This window comes from Talpa occidentalis, unplaced genomic scaffold, assembly GCF_014898055.3.
Source record: "Talpa occidentalis isolate TD23 unplaced genomic scaffold, MPIMG_talOcc4v2.1 talOcc4.9, whole genome shotgun sequence".
NCBI lineage: Eukaryota > Metazoa > Chordata > Mammalia > Eulipotyphla > Talpidae > Talpa > Talpa occidentalis.
Genome location: NW_023605305.1, coordinates 40,472,736 through 40,490,192, shown reverse-complemented (window position 1 = coordinate 40,490,192; position 17,457 = coordinate 40,472,736). Strand labels below are relative to the sequence as shown.

At 34.4% G+C, this 17,457-nt stretch overlaps 1 protein-coding gene across 2 annotated transcripts in view; it reads left to right on the top strand.

Moving 5' to 3' along the window:
- HS2ST1 (heparan sulfate 2-O-sulfotransferase 1) overlaps positions 1-17,457 on the top strand; it is a 151,876-nt gene that overhangs the window by 109,990 nt on the left and 24,429 nt on the right. For both annotated transcript variants that reach the window (XM_054691647.1, XM_054691646.1), the window contains exon 2: positions 8,361-8,599. In XM_054691647.1, coding sequence (XP_054547622.1) covers positions 8,361-8,599 — 239 coding nt within the window. The remainder of the gene's footprint in view (positions 1-8,360; positions 8,600-17,457) is intronic.

The following is a 17,457-nucleotide window of genomic DNA, read 5'->3' as shown; positions in this document are numbered from 1 at the left end:
TCTTAGTGTGGCAGGAGGTTTATCATTTTTAATTGATTTTTCTTAAAGACCTATCTTTGATTTTACTGATTTTTCTTATTCTCTTTTTTATTTCATTGATTTCTGCCTTCATTTTTTTTTATTCTTTTTCTAGTTCCTTAAGGTGAAGTGTAATTCATTGATGTTAGACTTAATTTTCTAATAAAATCATGAAATGCTTTGTTTCCCTTTAAGCACTACTTTAGCTACATTTTTATTATAATTTTGATAGGTTTCAGTCTTAAATAACCTCATTCCTAAATTTCAATTGTTCCTAAAGCCATTTTGTTTTATAAAACTTACTGTTTCCACTTAATCTTAGGCTCCCCCCCAAAAAAACAAAAAAAAAAGCCAAAATTGAGGAACAAACTGGTATTCCATTAAAAATAGAATGGGGTCAAGAGATGAGAAATTATGCCACAGAATTTTTCCATAATGTTAGTTATGTAAAGATGAAATGGGAATAGGGTCATAAGCCATGGTTAACATAAAGTGCTGTAGCAAATTCCATTTTGTTCTGGTATACTTTGTAATGGCTCCTATTGGTAGGTTTTATTTTTGTTGTTTTTACCCAAACTCTTAAATGACCTTGGGAGCTTTTTAAAAATCCCCAGTATGTGTTATTATTACCTATAGAATGTGTTATTATTACCTGTAATCTATTTTAAGGTAACTTAACTCTCCATATGATTCTTAGGTTTGTCTATGTTCAGGAACCATGGTCTTGTTCTGGTTATTTGATCCCTCTGACCTCTTAACTTCTCTGCTCCTTATGCTTCTCCCATACAATACTGGCAACATTAGAAGAAAAAGCACTGAGAATTGAGTGTGAGCCTGTGAAATATCAAACTTACAGGGTATATTCTTAGTATGTATGGAACTGAAGCTTTGATCATGCTTTATTATTGGTAGTTTGGTGGGGATCAAATCATATCAAGCCTTCATTTCTTTTTGAAATTGTTCTTTCTTATATTGTCCAGTAAAGAACTAAATCTTCTGTATGGTTTTAATAATACCCCAATAAGCAAATTTATTGAGTACATTCTATGCTGGGTAATGATCATTATTATTCTGTTGGAATAAGATGGTAGCTTTTTTTTTTTATAAGCGTAGTGCCTTATTTATATGTATTTTACATCATTGTTCATTTTTAAACAATGTTTGCTTTCCCCCACCCCTCAGGTGTAGTCTTCATAGAATGTCCTTCCCCAATGCACCCATGAACACTTGTGTTCCCCTTCCCAAAAGAAAATCACATTAGTTCTGCTATGATTTTCACTTTCTACAATTTCTTTGTTCCTAATGTGGAAGTGGAAAGAGCTTACTATGTTGCCTGATTCAAATAGATTAACAAGGTTACAAAATAGTTTTGGATAATTGTTGCTTTGTCTCATCTTCATGAATTTCATAACCCATACCTTTACATAATGGATATATTTTTACTTTTGACTAGGAAAATAAGTTCCTTTTCCCACAATTAATGGATTGGAAACTAACACAGTTTTTCAGAAGATTTAACCCTATAAAATAGAAATGTAATGTTAAAAATATTTTTTCAGTCTTGACAACAGGTAATGTGTCATTTACCTGAACATCAATTAGTATTTTAACAAACAAAGACTTCGAACTATAGTCTTATAATTTCTTCATGTAGAGTTGAATGCTGCAAATGAATACCATTAAAATGGTTCCTGAATTAGTGGTTGTCTCCAAAAATTACTATTTCAGACCAAAAAGGGTAGGGGATAGTGAAAGGCAGTCAGAATTAGTAAATGTTACATTTCTCAAATGGTTTGATAACAGTTTGTTCTCAAGAACAATTTAAGCATTTCACTTGTCCTTCCCATAATGATGGATTACAGTATCCTTGAGGAAAGAGCTGCGTCGTCTTAGGAGACCTAATGGTTGATGGGGGGCAGTAAGGGAGATGGATCAGCCATCTAACCCAGCAGAATCAGTACTGTGAATTTAAGGATAATAGATGCCTTGACCAGAACACCCCCACACCTAGTTTATACTGTGAGGTGAAAAAGTGTTTATCATAGATCTAAGGTATATCTAAAATTATTGCAAACTCCCCATTCGTGGGAGTACCAATTAATTAGTAACATAGAAAGAATAATTTCTCTTCTTCTGTTTTCACCTGTTCTTAAACCAAGTTAAAAATTCTCTAGAACATTAATCTTCAAAGTGTTCTTTGACTGTCATAGTAGCATCGCCTGGGAACTAGAGATGCAAATTCCTGGCCTCTGAATTGGTAACTGGAAAGGGTGAGAAGCAGGAACTTGTATTTTGATAAATCCTCCAAGTGATTCTGAGGCGTGATCAAATTGAAAGCTGCTGCTCTAGAAATATGATGCAGATCAAGTTCTCGTGAAATAATGGCAAGTATTCAGCATCACTAATTCTAATTTTCAAACAGCTGCTGCATTGGGTGTTAGTTAATGATCTCCAAACCCAGCTGGAGTTGAGTCCTAGTTCCTCTTTATTCTTTTTACTTACTAGTCAATGGAGCGCCAGGTGCAGTTGTTGAAGTGTGAAAATAATTCAGTTTTGTAGACATTGTTGGCATTTTCTTGATTTTGAAAATGCTTTAATCTTGGTGTGGTATTTATTTCAACAAAGCACATCTATTTTGATGGCAGTTTGGACTTCTGCTAAAAATTGAGAAATCTCTGAATCTTCCTCCCAGTTTAATATTAAAATTAGTATGTTAGCTGGACAACAGAACTTGCATTTTTTTTTTGTATTTTTGTTGTATTTTTTCCTGCAATGTTTACATTTTTAAGAAAAATTCTTAAGTGTTCTTCCCTGAGAAATCTACTTTCCACCTTCTTTACATATTCTATGTAATCACATCTTTACTTTTAGTTTAAAGAAGCATGTTAGCAGACATTTAATGAAGCATATTCTAACTATAGGGCTTTGTAAATTGTAAAACTCAGTAAGCCCTCAAGAAACATTCCAAAGGCACATCAGCAAAATATAAAGCAAGGATATAAGTCTTCCAGCTAACTGCCTTATCTGTTGAAGTACACTAAGTCTATTTGAAAGTATTTGAAAGTAGACAATGCTGTCAAAAGACCTTAAAATATTCATAACAGGTAAGAACATGCTCATGCAATGATATTGTGGGATTATTTTCGTTTGTGCATAAACTGTAGGTAGTATTGGTTGCAAAGATCTTTAAATCAAAGACCGGTAGAGTCAGAAATCTGTTTTTATGCTCTTTTTTTAACTCTGTACTCAGCCTTTGTCATCTCATTTATTCCTTTGACCTTAGCTGTTCCCTTTGTGTTGTGAACTCCTAAATTTCTGTCTTTAGTTCAGAAATTTATGTCTTCAGTAATGTACAGATTACTACCTGGATGTTTTGTGGGCACCTCCAACTTACTGTGTCTAAATGGTTAATCCAAGTTCCCTTCTATGAATCTGTGCATATATATGGAATCATTTATGCAATAGTCTATTTTGCATTTGATCTTGACCTCAGATTTTCATCTAGCACCTCATTCTCCACTAAAACACCATTCTGTTATTTTTTGAAATCTTCCGGAGATGTTTCACATGTGTTCAAAAAAAAGAAAAAGCAGATGCTTTACCTGCAAGCATCTGTTGTTCATCTTCTTATCATTGGTCAACCAAGAGAAAATGTCAGAAAGTGCTGGAGCCCTTATTGTGCCATGACTGATTTTATGTTTCATGTAGAAATGGAGGAAATTCTCGTATCCCCCACCCATTTCTTCATACTTTATCACTGTGTGTAAATCTGCTTTGTGTGCCTCTGTGAGGAGATGGCTACGTGCCGACTGTTCATTATTTTCCTTTCAGAATACATATTTATTGCTAGGAAGCAATGCCCGCCCAAGGACTTCACCACCATCCCTCCATTTCGGTGTTTGTTGTATGAATAATATTTGCCAAGATTCTTAAACTATTGTGTTTTCTCGACCTTTTCTTTTATGTCTACTAACTAGATACAAAAGATGTTGAGTCCTAGGGGAAGGTCAGAGTCACTGGAAGGAGAAGCCTGATTCCTTGAATCACTATAAAAGACCACCTACCAACCAGGAATACTCACATTAGTGCTTGAACAAGAACTAAACTTCTGTTATATAGTAAACAATTAAAAATTTATTCTAGTAGCTGATGTTTCCTAACTAAAACAGTGCCCCTGTGTATTACATAGCCCTTCGTTAAAACAGCTCCTTTATCATCTTCCTGCATTCCCTTTCTCCAAAAGCTCAATGGGGCTCTCCATGAGGCTGTGAGGGAACAGATGCCGTATACTTTCCAGTTTACATCTGTTCTACTCTTATCTTTTCTCTGCCTGATCTTCCAAACCTTTTAGACTTGGCAGCATTGTTATATATGCTCGGAATACAAACCATTATGAAAATAGATGTAGATTTCCAAATACCCTGAATTCCTTTCTTCTTCTGCCCCAGTTGCTCTTCCTACTGGCTTTAATTCTCAAACTCAGTGAGTGGTACCATCCTCCTTTTCGGTACTGATCCTTGGAGACTGTGCCTTAAACTCTTCCAATTCCCTCATCTATTTTTTTCACCTAAGCTATTTATTTATATAATTCCCTCTATTTTTTTTCACCTAAGTCCATTAACCCATCTTTCACTAGTCCCCAGCTTTACCCTTATTGCAGTTACTTTCCTTCAATTGTTGATCCTCACTGTGTCTTCAGGCCATCAATATTTAACACTAAGCAGTTGACCTGCCCTGCATCTGTGGAATAAACCCTACTTGATAATGGTGTGTAATTCTTTTTTATATATTGCTGAATTCTACTTGGTAATATTTCACTAAGGAGTTTGTCATCTATATTCATGAGGAATATTGGTGTATAGTTTCCTTTTTGTACTGTCAATCTTTCTTTGGCTTTGTATCAGGGTACTATTAACTTCATAAAATGATTTGGGAAGTATTTCCTTTAAAGACTGTAGAATTCTCCACTGAACCATCTGTGCCTGGAGTTTGCTTTTTGGGGAAGTTTTTAAATTATGAATTCAGTTTCCTTAATAACTTAAAAAATAGTCATTAGAGGCTCTATTGTGATAAAAAAATCTTTTCCTTCTGTCCTTTTTCTTAATCTGACACATCTTTGTGACTTCAATGCTATGTAGAATTTAGGTTGGCACATTTCATACAATGTTTCATACTTAGCTTGATCATTATATTCTTTCAGTAAATAAGGTCTTTAGTATCCTGTCAATGCAGAGATAGGTAATTATTGCTATTATGAATAGTCTTTTAAACGACTTGTGGTTTTTTGGTAATCTGCCACTGGAAAGGCTCATTGAGCTGAGCTATGTGCCATCTTCAGCAGGAGTCTGGGAGAACAGGAATTGCCATGGAGACCAGTGTCCATCTTCAGTGTTGGGCACATTCGTGAGTGGCCTGCATGTAATTACACAACTCTCAGATTTCACCCCATATTATTTGTAAACTATGTATTTTGTGGTGATTCTGAAATAGCTTGGATAGCAGAGTCTCTATAATTCATTACTCAAACATGAGAAAACCATTACTTCAAAATGCATCTTAAGTATTTTAAATATACCGCCTGTTTGCTCTAAGTGCACTATAAATGTGCTGTAAAGCTTCTCCATTGATCTAAGGGAGTCTCCACAAAAGCTGTGCTGACTTGAGGCAGAACCACTTTGATAAAAAAGAAATAGAACTGCTGAATTCTTAGTAAGTAAAAAGATGGCTGCATTGCAAATAGTCTCATTGGTTTTAGACATTGTCACAGGAGAAAAGAGAGAGAAGTTTACCATCAACATTAGTTAATATTATTGTTCAACTAAGTAAGATTTGATTTTATAAACAAACGTTACTATCAAAAATTCTCTCTTTTAGTGTAGTTTTGGGCATAACACAATGTAATTAATTATCCTGTTTGTTTAAGCAAAGTAAAATCATAATATGTGCATAAATATGTTACTTGAATGAAGACAGTAATGACTTACATTTGCATATTTTCATAATATAAGAAAATTTTAATCATGTAAAATATACAGATTATAATTTAATACATATATGACACAAAAACAATGATTACTTTTAAAAACATGCTAGTTTCATAGTCCACCTAGAGTTTTAGCACTTGAAAAAATAAAAACCCATGCCTAAATAGCATCTTATTTAAAAAACCTTTTAAATTAATTATTAGCTAATTTTCAAAGCAGTTATTTGGGTATATTAAAATTTATAGTTACAGTTCTTTAATCATTATGTTTCTGTATGTAACATGGATATTTATTTAAGAAGTAAAGCATAAAATCTACTTCTTTTCCAAATACTTGATTTTGGAAAAATTAGTAAAAATAATAAATTAAGCTTTGTTGATTGTAGGTGAATCTTTTAAAGGTAATTTTTACATGTATTTGGATTGCTGGAGGAAACCTTTCACAATTCTGTCCCTCGGTGGCAAAGGAGGGTTGTGAACAGAGGAATGCCATAATAGTTTTTGACTATGACAAGAGTTTGAGGTTGTTTAGAAGATGAGATTCCTTTAAAATGATCGAATTTTAAATGTTTATTTAAAACTCAGTAGATACTTGCTGAATATGATATAAGACAACTTGTAAATCCTATGTATTGATAGATGCTTATAGCATCATACATTACTTTGACTTTTATGTTCATTTGTCATAATGAACATAAAAGTCAATTTGAAAATTTTTTTCTAATGTGGTATGTACTCTTAAAGGAATCTCCCAGTTCCTTTTCCTTTTTTTTTTTTCCTTAGTCGTCTGTGGTTTGCCTTTTTCTATTAGACCCTTAAGTTTTGGTATTTCGTTAAGATTCTGTCTGAGGGTCTCTTTCAATGCTATTCTAGATTGTCTAGACAGTTTCAGTGATTCCCATAGTTTTTCAGATTCATTCCTATGGTTTTGTAGATGTGTTTCTTCTATTTGTACCCTTATTCTCTACACTTTACCTATGGGTCCAGTTGTCTATATGACATCTCCCTAATGTGCCATCAGAGTGTTCAGCATTAAGTTCATCTCTCCTCACATTCCTAACCAACTCCTGCAAAGGAGTTGTGGCTTGAGGGTACATGCATATGCATATAAACTATGGATACATATGTATGCCTATATATGTATAGGCAGAATCCACTTCTAAGAAGCAATGGACCTGAAACTGTAATGCCCATCTTTTAAATGCAAATTCTCAACTCAGGTTATGTTCTCTGTAAAGTGATAAACACATCTTCTGAACCAAAATATAAGATGTATAATATGACAATATTTGAAGCCTGAACTTGTTATTTTAATTACACCACATTGCTTTTTCATACCACTTTATTAAATTTATGTCTTTGACCGTATCGTAGGCTGATAGTAATAGCCATATATATAATGTAAAATTGCAATTATGGTAAGTACAAACTGTGTACTATGAGGTATATTTACATACATTGTGTATTTGTGTGATTTCTTCCCTTGCAGATGATGATTCAATTCAATGTGAAGGTTGAGAAGTTCAACAGGCAGGGTTAGGGTAGGGAGTGAATTGCTCAAGGCGGGTGAGAAGGCTTGCACAGAGATCTGGTGGTAGGGGGGTGAATGCTTTGAGAGGGCAGCTGTTTCTGAGGACAGTAATATACAATCTTGTTAGAGATATATTCCCCTTCACTTCTTCCTCCCCCTTTTCTTCCTTCCTTTATTCTAAAAAATATTCGAATCTGAAGTTTACATTAATTTAGTAGTAGAAAGCAAAGTGTAACTGCTTTTTAAACTGCATTGTAAACAATGTTTTGAATTAGAAGAACCATGGAGTTTCAGAAGTAAACTTAGCCTGGACTTATTTGTAATGCAACATGGAAAAAAGAAAGAAAGGTTTTGTGATGGTATTATTTCTACTCTGATTACCTAAAATCCCCCAACATTTATGATCTCTGCCCTGCCTATAGATAAACCAGGGAGTAACTAAATCCTAAGTAATATATTTCAAAATCTTGGCTTAAATTATAAGTGATTTATTTTCTAGGTACATTTTTTACTATAAAATTTAGTATTCCATTTAGTCTGTCTTTGTGTACTGAGAATTAATTCAGGCTATAGAAATCCTATTAGAATGAAAAGTGACTTTTGAACAACACTGAAGAACTCTGGTCTGTGACTCTGTTTATTCTTTGTTCTTGATATGCATTTGTGTTATCCTTCAAAGATAATTCTGAACTTTTGGTTCTCAAATATATTTCTTCAACTCCTACCCAGATCTGGAATAGGAAAATTATATTCCAGGAATAGAAAATAATTTTCAGTGCTTTTATAACTTCCTTATAAAACTAAGTTTATACCTTTTTTTCTTTGCAGAAAGGGCTATTGCAAGACATGAAGTCCGAGAAATTGAGCAACGACATACAATGGATGGCCCTCGGCAAGATATAACTTTAGATGAAGAGGAGGACATGGTGATCATTTATAACAGAGTCCCCAAAACTGCAAGCACCTCTTTTACCAATATTGCCTATGACCTATGTGCAAAGAATAAATACCATGTTCTTCACATCAACACTACCAAAAATAATCCAGTGATGTCACTCCAAGATCAGGTAACAGCATTGGGTATTATATAAATGTTTTTCTGACACCTTTTCACTCAAATTTTCCTTCTTAAATGTCCCTAACTCAAAAGGGCAATACATTTAAAGGAATATATGGGTTTTAAATCTCTTAGAGGAAGATACCAATGAAATTTTCTGTAATTTTACATTCTAAACAGTATTTGGTACTTTGGCTGCAGATAGTATGTATTCAGATATTTATGAAATGAATGAATAAGTTAATATCTTGAATTTTTGAAGAGAAAATTGATGCTTTTAGGTAAGGTATCCTTTAAAACATGAAATATGTTTAGCAAGATGTCCTACAATAATAAGTTATGATATTTCATAACTTATGATAGAGAAACCTTTATTTGATGAATACCTCTGTGCTCTATGGCACAAATTTGTGACTAGGCACCTGAATTCATATTATCATTACTAGTAATTTATATATATATATATATATATATGATATAAATTTCTGGAAAATAGGGATCGTGGCATATTTTTAACATAATCTTGCCTTTTAAGAAATTTTATATAGGGGTCTCCCTGGTGGCACAGGCAGTTGAGCGCCGCACTGTGAAGCTGTCCGCAGCCTCTGCAGCGCAGGTTCAATCCCGGCTGGCCAGCGAGAATCCCACATGGCGCAGCATACCTCTCCTGTCTCTCCCGCTGTGCCGCTTAGCAGTGTATTTCATCAGTCTGCCTGTCCTGTTCCCTGCTCTGTCTCTGGCCCCCTGCACCACTCACCCCCCACACCTCCTGCCTGTACCCTGATTCTTGTGTAAATAAATAAATCTTGAAAAAAAAATTTATATTAACAGATAATTGTATGAAGTAGTTTTAAGAAAAATGGATGAAATTTTCTTATGAAACAAATTTACTATCACTTTAACAAATACCTGGAGTTCAGACTAGAATTATAAATATGTAAAGTTCTCTGCAAATACTGTAGCACGTAGGATTGAATAGAAAAGATAGTATTTGGAAATACTATTTAAGATGAACTATTTAGGACTGACTATACTGGTGTAACCTTTTTAGAAAGGTATTTGTAGTATTAATACAGTTATACTGTATTTATCTATTTGAAAACAGCTGAATTTTTTTATTGTTACAGAATTGATTACCCCACAGTCCTTGCACTGATGCAAGAGAATGGCATTGATAACACACAGTTAACTTCCACTTTCGTGCTAGAGAGCTGTTTATAAGGCTAATAGTATATGGCATATCATCTGCCCATATAATTCTTGGCTCTCTGCAGTATCCTCAATTACTCTTTTTCATGGGACCAAAAGTCTACATTCATCAGCCAAACCAAATAACTCTTTCTGTAAATGAGAAGAAACATGAGCTTATTTAGCTAAGTGGGTCGTAAAAACTATTCATTTCTGTAATATTGTATATTTCAAGGCCAAGTATCCTAAATAATCAGTTTTTATACAGTATGTAGTTGATTTTAAACCTATTTGCATGATTGCTTTTCAGAATAGATCTTGGCTTATGAGGAAAATTTAATGCTCACATAATGATTTTAGATTTCTTTGAGAATATATTTTGGAAAAATTCTGCTAACTTGCTTGGTCAATTTTTAGAATTATTTTGTATTGGCTTTACAAAATTGTCTGGCAGCAACAAGATGTCTCACAAAAAAATGACATCCACCATTTTTTTCATTAAATATAAATCTGCAGAAACTTGCCACAGATGATATTTACAGGCATCATGTAGTGGTACATTTTTCCAGTTACATTTGGAATATGAAACAAAGCTTCTGATTTTCTTTCAATTGCTTGTTCGTTATATATATGGGAAGGCCAGCAGAAGAGAAGCATAAACACTGTCTTAAAAGCAATTGCATTTCATAATCAGCTGCACTTAACACATGTTTGTGTGGGACTGGGTAGAGGAATAGTCTTAATCATTAGCTGACACACTTTAATAAAATTTCAGCTGGTAGTTCAAAACCTGATCTTAATTAGGGATGATTATATACCAAATATTTTCTAATATACCATGTTTAAATTGTTTACTGGTCTTGATCTAGAAGCAGTTCTTCAAACAAGTCATAGTTACTACATTCCTTTTCTTCATGTAGCATATTACAGCATTTTTAGTTTACGTTTAGTAAATATCTAAATGTATACTTTTAAATTATAATCAATGCCTAGAAAATAATTTTTTAAATATTCCTTGAGCCCCATTTTGTATAAAATACTTTAATTTGAATATATCATTTTTTTGGTCTTATGTACTGTTCTCAACTTCATTATTTAAATAAGAATTAAGTGACCTGTTTTACTCTTCCTTCTTCTCTAACAAATAGTTTCTCATCAGTATCTGATTCAAATTAAAGTTAACAGGTAAGATTTTTATTAAATCTGCTGAAGTCTTAGTCTGCCATTTAAAGCCCAGTTTGCTCATAAAATTTTTTTGTAATGTAGTAAGTGACCACACTTTCTTCCTTTGCCTTCCAGCCTCAATAGTCTAGTCTTTTTAGTATCTGGATATATTTTGAACATAATGTACTAGACACATGCTTAATTCTCAAAAACTTTAGAGGCAAAGCCCAAATATTTTATTCTAGTATAAAACTAATGTATAGTAGATATGCATATTCAGCTATCCTTAGAAATAGTAGTCAACTCTGCATTCAATCTTTCATTCCATTCATTGGGGAAATAACAAAGAAATTAAAAAAAAAATAAGACCATATGTTTCAAAGAGCTTATTACTTGGGAATGTAAAACATAGCTGCAGGAACTATGTGGAGTGATCAAGAAAAACATCAGTTTATGGTATTCACACCAAAATGTTTACCAATATGTTCCCCACCAGAATATTTAGCCTGGACCTCACTTTGGGGAGACAGGTAAATCCATATTAGAGAACATTCTCTGGAACACCTGCTCTGAACTCTTCTAAACAGCAGTGTCCTGACATTGGCAAGTTTGGGAGTGTGGTAGGCTATCTCTACAATGGAAGAAACTAAAGAGACAATGAAAACCATTGTCTGTGATTAGATCCTTAATTAGACATGTCTAGGGGCTGAGGTACCATCTCAAAAAATGTTTACTACTTGCTACTTGCTTTTAAATGATTCAGAAAAATGTTAATTGTGTGTGTGTGGGGGGGGGTTATTAACAAAACAGTGAATCTTGTTGTAAAGTGTACAGATGTTGACTATTCTTTCAGCTTTTTTATAGTTTAGTGATTTTTCAAAATTAAGAAGTTGGGATAGGGGCCTCCATGGTGGCACAAGGGGTTGAGGACAGCACTGTGAAGCTCTCCTCTGCAGCACAAGTTCTATCCCTGACCAGCCAGGGACTCTACCCACTTGGTGCAGCAGACCTCTCCTGTCTCACCTGCTGCTCCCCTCAGCAGTGTATCAGTCAGTCTGCCTGTTCTGTCCCCCACTCTGTCTCTGGTGAATCCTCTCCCCCACTGCACCTCTGGCCTGTACCCCAGTCCTTCTATGCATAAATAAATAAATCTTTAGAAAAAGAAGTTGCTGGGATAAAATAAGAAAATATTTGAACATGGAAGTGAAAACAAACATTTGAGAATATAAGGCATGGGAAAACTATGTAGTAAGAATGAGAGTTTTATTTTTATTTTTCATTTTTTTAATTTTTTTTGTGGGACCCTCGCCAGTGGCTGGGGATCAAACTGGCGCTGCAGAGGCTGCAGGCAGTCTCGCAACCCAGCACTCAACCGCTGCGCCACCAGGGAAGGCCTGAGAGTTTTATTTTTGAGATGGGTTTTATTCATATAATAGGCAGGAATTGACAGGATACAGGTAATGAGAAAATGAAGTATACTCTGCTGCTATCATGAAAATATCTCTGCAGTAGAAAACATCTTATCTTTGAAGTAACTGTCAAATAGTTGTAAGTGGTATCATCTTTTATAATCTGTTATTTTCATCTATTTAGGTCTGTTATGTTTAACTTCTTTCTGTTATGATATGGGAAATGTCTAGAATTTGCATTCTCTGTAGGACAACATAGTAATTTCTTTTTTCTTCTAATTTGCTGTTAAGTCAACTTCTGATCATTGGATTAGAGCCCGTGGCTTGATGTTATTGGCAGACACTGATTATGCAGAACAACACTTTAGATGAGTGCTGCTGAAAGTATAATTCATATAGTATAGTCACCATTGAAATATAGATTCTGATGCAGAAGTACTACGATGGATCCTAATATTCTGAATTTCTAAAAAGCTCCTACATAGGTTGTTGTCTTTAATTCACAGCTTGAGTTGCAAAGATCTAGAACTTGATTCACAGTGCAGTTAAGGGAAATTGTGTATTATAATCTTCCCAGGATGGTGAGGTACTAATCTTTAAATTCATCTTCATACTTCCCCAAACAAACCCAAATTCCTTATCTAGGTCAATAGGCCCTTTTAAATCCAGCCCTTGTCCATTGCTGCAGCCTCTTCTTTAGCCACAGTGGATATTTGGTTCATGGAATACAACAAGCCTTTCCCACTTATAGACCTAGGCATTTTCTCTTAGAATGTACTTCTTAATGCATCACATGATTGACTTCATGTTATCTATTTAAGGTTTCAGCTTAAATGAAAAAAAAAAAAACCCTTAAAAAAAACCTTATGTGTTAAATATATGTTCCTATGTATTAAATACCTGTTCCAAGTTATACTGTATCATTCTTTCTCTCTCCTTCTTAGTACATACTGATTTGCTTATGGCTTTTTCTCCTCTGTTATAATATAAACTCTATGAGGACAGAAACCATGTCAGTCTTGTTTACCACTGTATCTCCTGTGCTAAGAATAGTACCTGAGACACAATAGATACTCCATAAATTTTTTAATGAACAAATAAATAAATGAACCAACTTAGCCTCTAAAGTAATTCTTAGTTAAGCATAATGCTATATTTACTGGCAGAGTGAGCACCTCTGATGGTAATATGGTCTACCCTTACCTCAGGTGATTTTGGACACACACCATCTCCCACAAAATAAAAGGATTGAACAACACAGTTCTGAACTTTAGTGAAGATATTATGTTCTATTACTACTGAACATTTTGTAGGTTTTATTCTGTTATTCAGTTTTCCTCTTTGCATAGAAACCTGCTCCTCTACTTTATTCTCATGAAACTACCCACGGCTATATTATGGATGTTTATTTTAAGTATATGCCTGAGTAGGAGTTTGGTGTATAGTAATTACCCAAGTTAATAGTAGTATTTATTCAATATGTAGTAATTACAAAGTTGGAATTTGGCCAGGGTGTTCAGGATGACAGTCCTACTTTTAGTTAGTGAAAACAAGTTCTTCTATGATCACAGATAATCATAATGTTGAAATTAATCATGTTAAGAATGCAGGTTTAGACACACTTAGTGAGATGGTGCTTCCTTAGCTTTTTTTGCTTATAGCTTGGTTCAGGTCTGATTCAACTAGCAAATAAATCACATCAACACTACCTACACTGCTTGTATTTTCCCTAAAGGTCTCTTCTGATTACTTGCTAGCCTGACTCTGCTTGAGTTATAAAATCTGACAAAAATCACAGTTGAGGATCTGCTCCAGGCTAGCCATAAAAACATCTCTTTTCATGTACTATATATCTAACTGCTACTTCTGGCACATCTTTCTTGATAGCCTATCTCAATCAGCAAATGGAAATTCTCTTTAAATAAAATCACTATGATGCCTTTCTTTCTTTCCAGTCCTCAGAAAACACAGCTTTTCTGTGTTTTCAGTCCCTAACTTCATTTGCTATTATCTTTTGCTCCTTTTTTTGCCTCTCATTTTACCATTCATTAGTTTCATGTGTAATCTGTAAGAATCTATAAAATGGACTGAGTAGAAGTTTGCACGCCTAATCTCCATTTCCTCTGACTGCTCTATATTCCAGAGCTTTATCTCAGGGTCTTGGGAAGAATATCCCACCATAGAGGAAAACCAGAAGAAAACAGTCTAAAAGACAAGGCAAATGATGCAGGAGAGGTGACATGGCAAAACTAAACTAGGCTGACAAAAGGAAAAATTGAAAATGAAAAGAGTAGAGAAGGGGAAAAATTCGGAAGAATTAAGATGGTAAATATTAAACATGGATAAAAGAAGAAGTGGCTAAATTAGTACTTTGAAAAGAAAACTGAAGAAATGCTGTTCTTCAGACGGGTGGAGATCACTTTCAAAGAAGAGATTTGGATGCTATGGAATTTCAGTAGTTTGTTAAATGACATTTCTGAATCCTCAGACTATTCTTCACATTAGTGTGATGGACACATTAGTCTTATTGACATTATTTGTTTGCTTAGTACTTTTTTTTTCTTCCCTGTAAAGGGAAGGTAAATCTTAGAGCAGCATCTTTTAATTTATTGCAAATTGGATATCATCCACAACTTTATTAATGAGACATGTTTTAACATACTGCTTTAGTTATATGTTGATCAGCTGAAAAGAAAAAATGCATATGCATAATATTAAATACGTAGCCTTCAGTATTCTCTTAGTTGGCAGTTACAGAAAGGATTCTGTGTATTTTGGATACTTCAACAGTGCAGGAGTGTGGAAAATATAAAAGCAATAATATCCCACCTGAGTTTTTCTCATATTGTACAACCATTTCTCAACAATCACTCTGACTTAGACCTTTTTATTGTCTTGGAAAACCCCATAGGCTGCTGAATATCACTGGTCAAAACAGAAGCCTAGTCTACATGTCTATATATAAGACTTTGTTTGGAGTCAAGATATTTTAAATGTTTTTTGCCTGGCTCTGTTTTCTGCTTTCACCAAATTCTTACTGGGTCCAGCTGGAGGCACAGCCTTATTTTTTATTTTGATAGTATTTAAACTTTGTTTTTTGGAAAGCTTTGGTTCCAGTGTGCTTCAGGCATCACTCTGGGGGGGTAGAAAAAGGATGGAGACTAAGTAGGCAGAGTTCATTCTGTTTCTGTGTCCCCTTCTATAGCTCATAAGATTGTCTTTAGAAATTAGCTCTAGTTCAGTATACTTTCTTCCATGTCATAAAAATAGAAAATATGAGAGTATATAGTCTTGCTACAGAGTGTTTATAGAACTTAGGACTCCTTTGCAGGCACAACGAAAATAGTCCTCACATTAAAAAAACAAAAAAAAAACAAAATAGGAACTAGTTCTTGGCCTCCACTTGCTGAATCCTTGCCCTCAGTGTGGGCTGCTCACCTGGCCATCACATGGAGACTGTAGAAGTACAGACTCTCAGGCCTTACTCCAGTTCTAATCAGTCAGAATCCGCATTTTATCAAGATTTGCAGATGATTCATTTGCACTGGAAAATTTGAGAAGCCCTGCAGCAGTCCAGATATCATCCAACACCCTGGGCTCTTCACCTCACATTGAAGGACACAGGGTAGCTGAAGTATCATTCATCCTTAGGACAGTTTAGTTTAATATTGACTGTCCTTAAGAATGGCGGAGGGAAAAAGGACATGTGACATGTATACATGACTCTTATTTCCACCTAAGTCTTTCACCACAATGTACTTTAAATTTGTGCTGTGATCCTCTCTAACATTTGGCTTACATAATACTATTTACTCAGACTTCAATCTATCATCTCCTTATAGTTGCTTATTACACCACAGTGTCTATATTAAATCTCAGCTTCTGAAAATAGAGCTGAGTTGCTAAATATGTCTGAGCACCTTGAACCAATACCTCCAATTCCTTATTCTGTTAGCCTTCTGTTCCCCCTCTCATTTTTGGCTGGAACACTTAAACTGCTTTTTCACACCATCAGATGTTTATATGAAATAATTTACCATTAAATGGCAGTTATAAAGATTTTTCATATTCGGCATGTAATATTTTTTAAGGATTCAGTTTTGAGCCATCAAATTTTTTGTTTTTCTTTTGTCATTTGATATTTTAATTTTATTTAGTGCCTCATTTGAAGTACAAATGGGAAGAAACACAATAACCGTAAATCACACATATATCTTGGTGAGGAAAAGTTGAAAACATTTGCTAAAATATAATTGTGTATTTTCTAAGGCACCCTAGTTGGTTGTCTACATTTATCTCAGATTTTATTTTAACAGGGGTGTGTGTGTGTGTGTGTGTGTGTGTGTGTGTGTGTGTGTTTGTAAGTTGTGAGACAGGACTCATTTCATTTTCCTTTAACTTCATTGTTTCTTTTAGTATATGAGTTGTTAATGTTTCCAATAAAAAGTAAATTCTACTCCTAGAATCTTCCATTTTCCCTTAGTTCATGTCCTCTGACATATAGTTGCTTCTCTGCCCGACCCATGGGCCTTGTCCAGGAGGCAATAATTCATCCTTCATTACTGTTAACATACTAATTCCATACTCCAGAATATCTTCCATCTGACCAGCTATTCTCAAATGTAATGAAAGACTGATAATTGTCAAGATTATGTGGTGGATAGGTTTGTGCCTTAGAGGCCAAGGTCACCACTTATAGATGCTTTTAGTACGCTCCAAGGTGTCAGGCTCCCCCTGCCCTCCCGCCCCCCGTCCCCCGACCCTACACTGTTACTACAAATCCAGAAGCAACTCTTAACCACTTGCTGGTTGTCATGCAGAGATTTGCTTATCAAAAATATTGATCATTTTTTTTGAGAAATTGTGTATTACTGCTTTGCAACAGGTGATACTTCAGTTTATCATTTCTATATTAATGAGTTCTTTAAGAAGTTTTTGCTATATGGACACTTAAAAATTTTTTTCATATTAACTGATCTTTTGTGTACTTTTAGTTATCGTAAGTTAAAATAGCAATACTTAGATATTAATTTTTTATTTTACTGATATCACATCTTTAATATTAAAAGCTTTTTACCAACAAACTTATCTGCTTTTTACTCTTTTT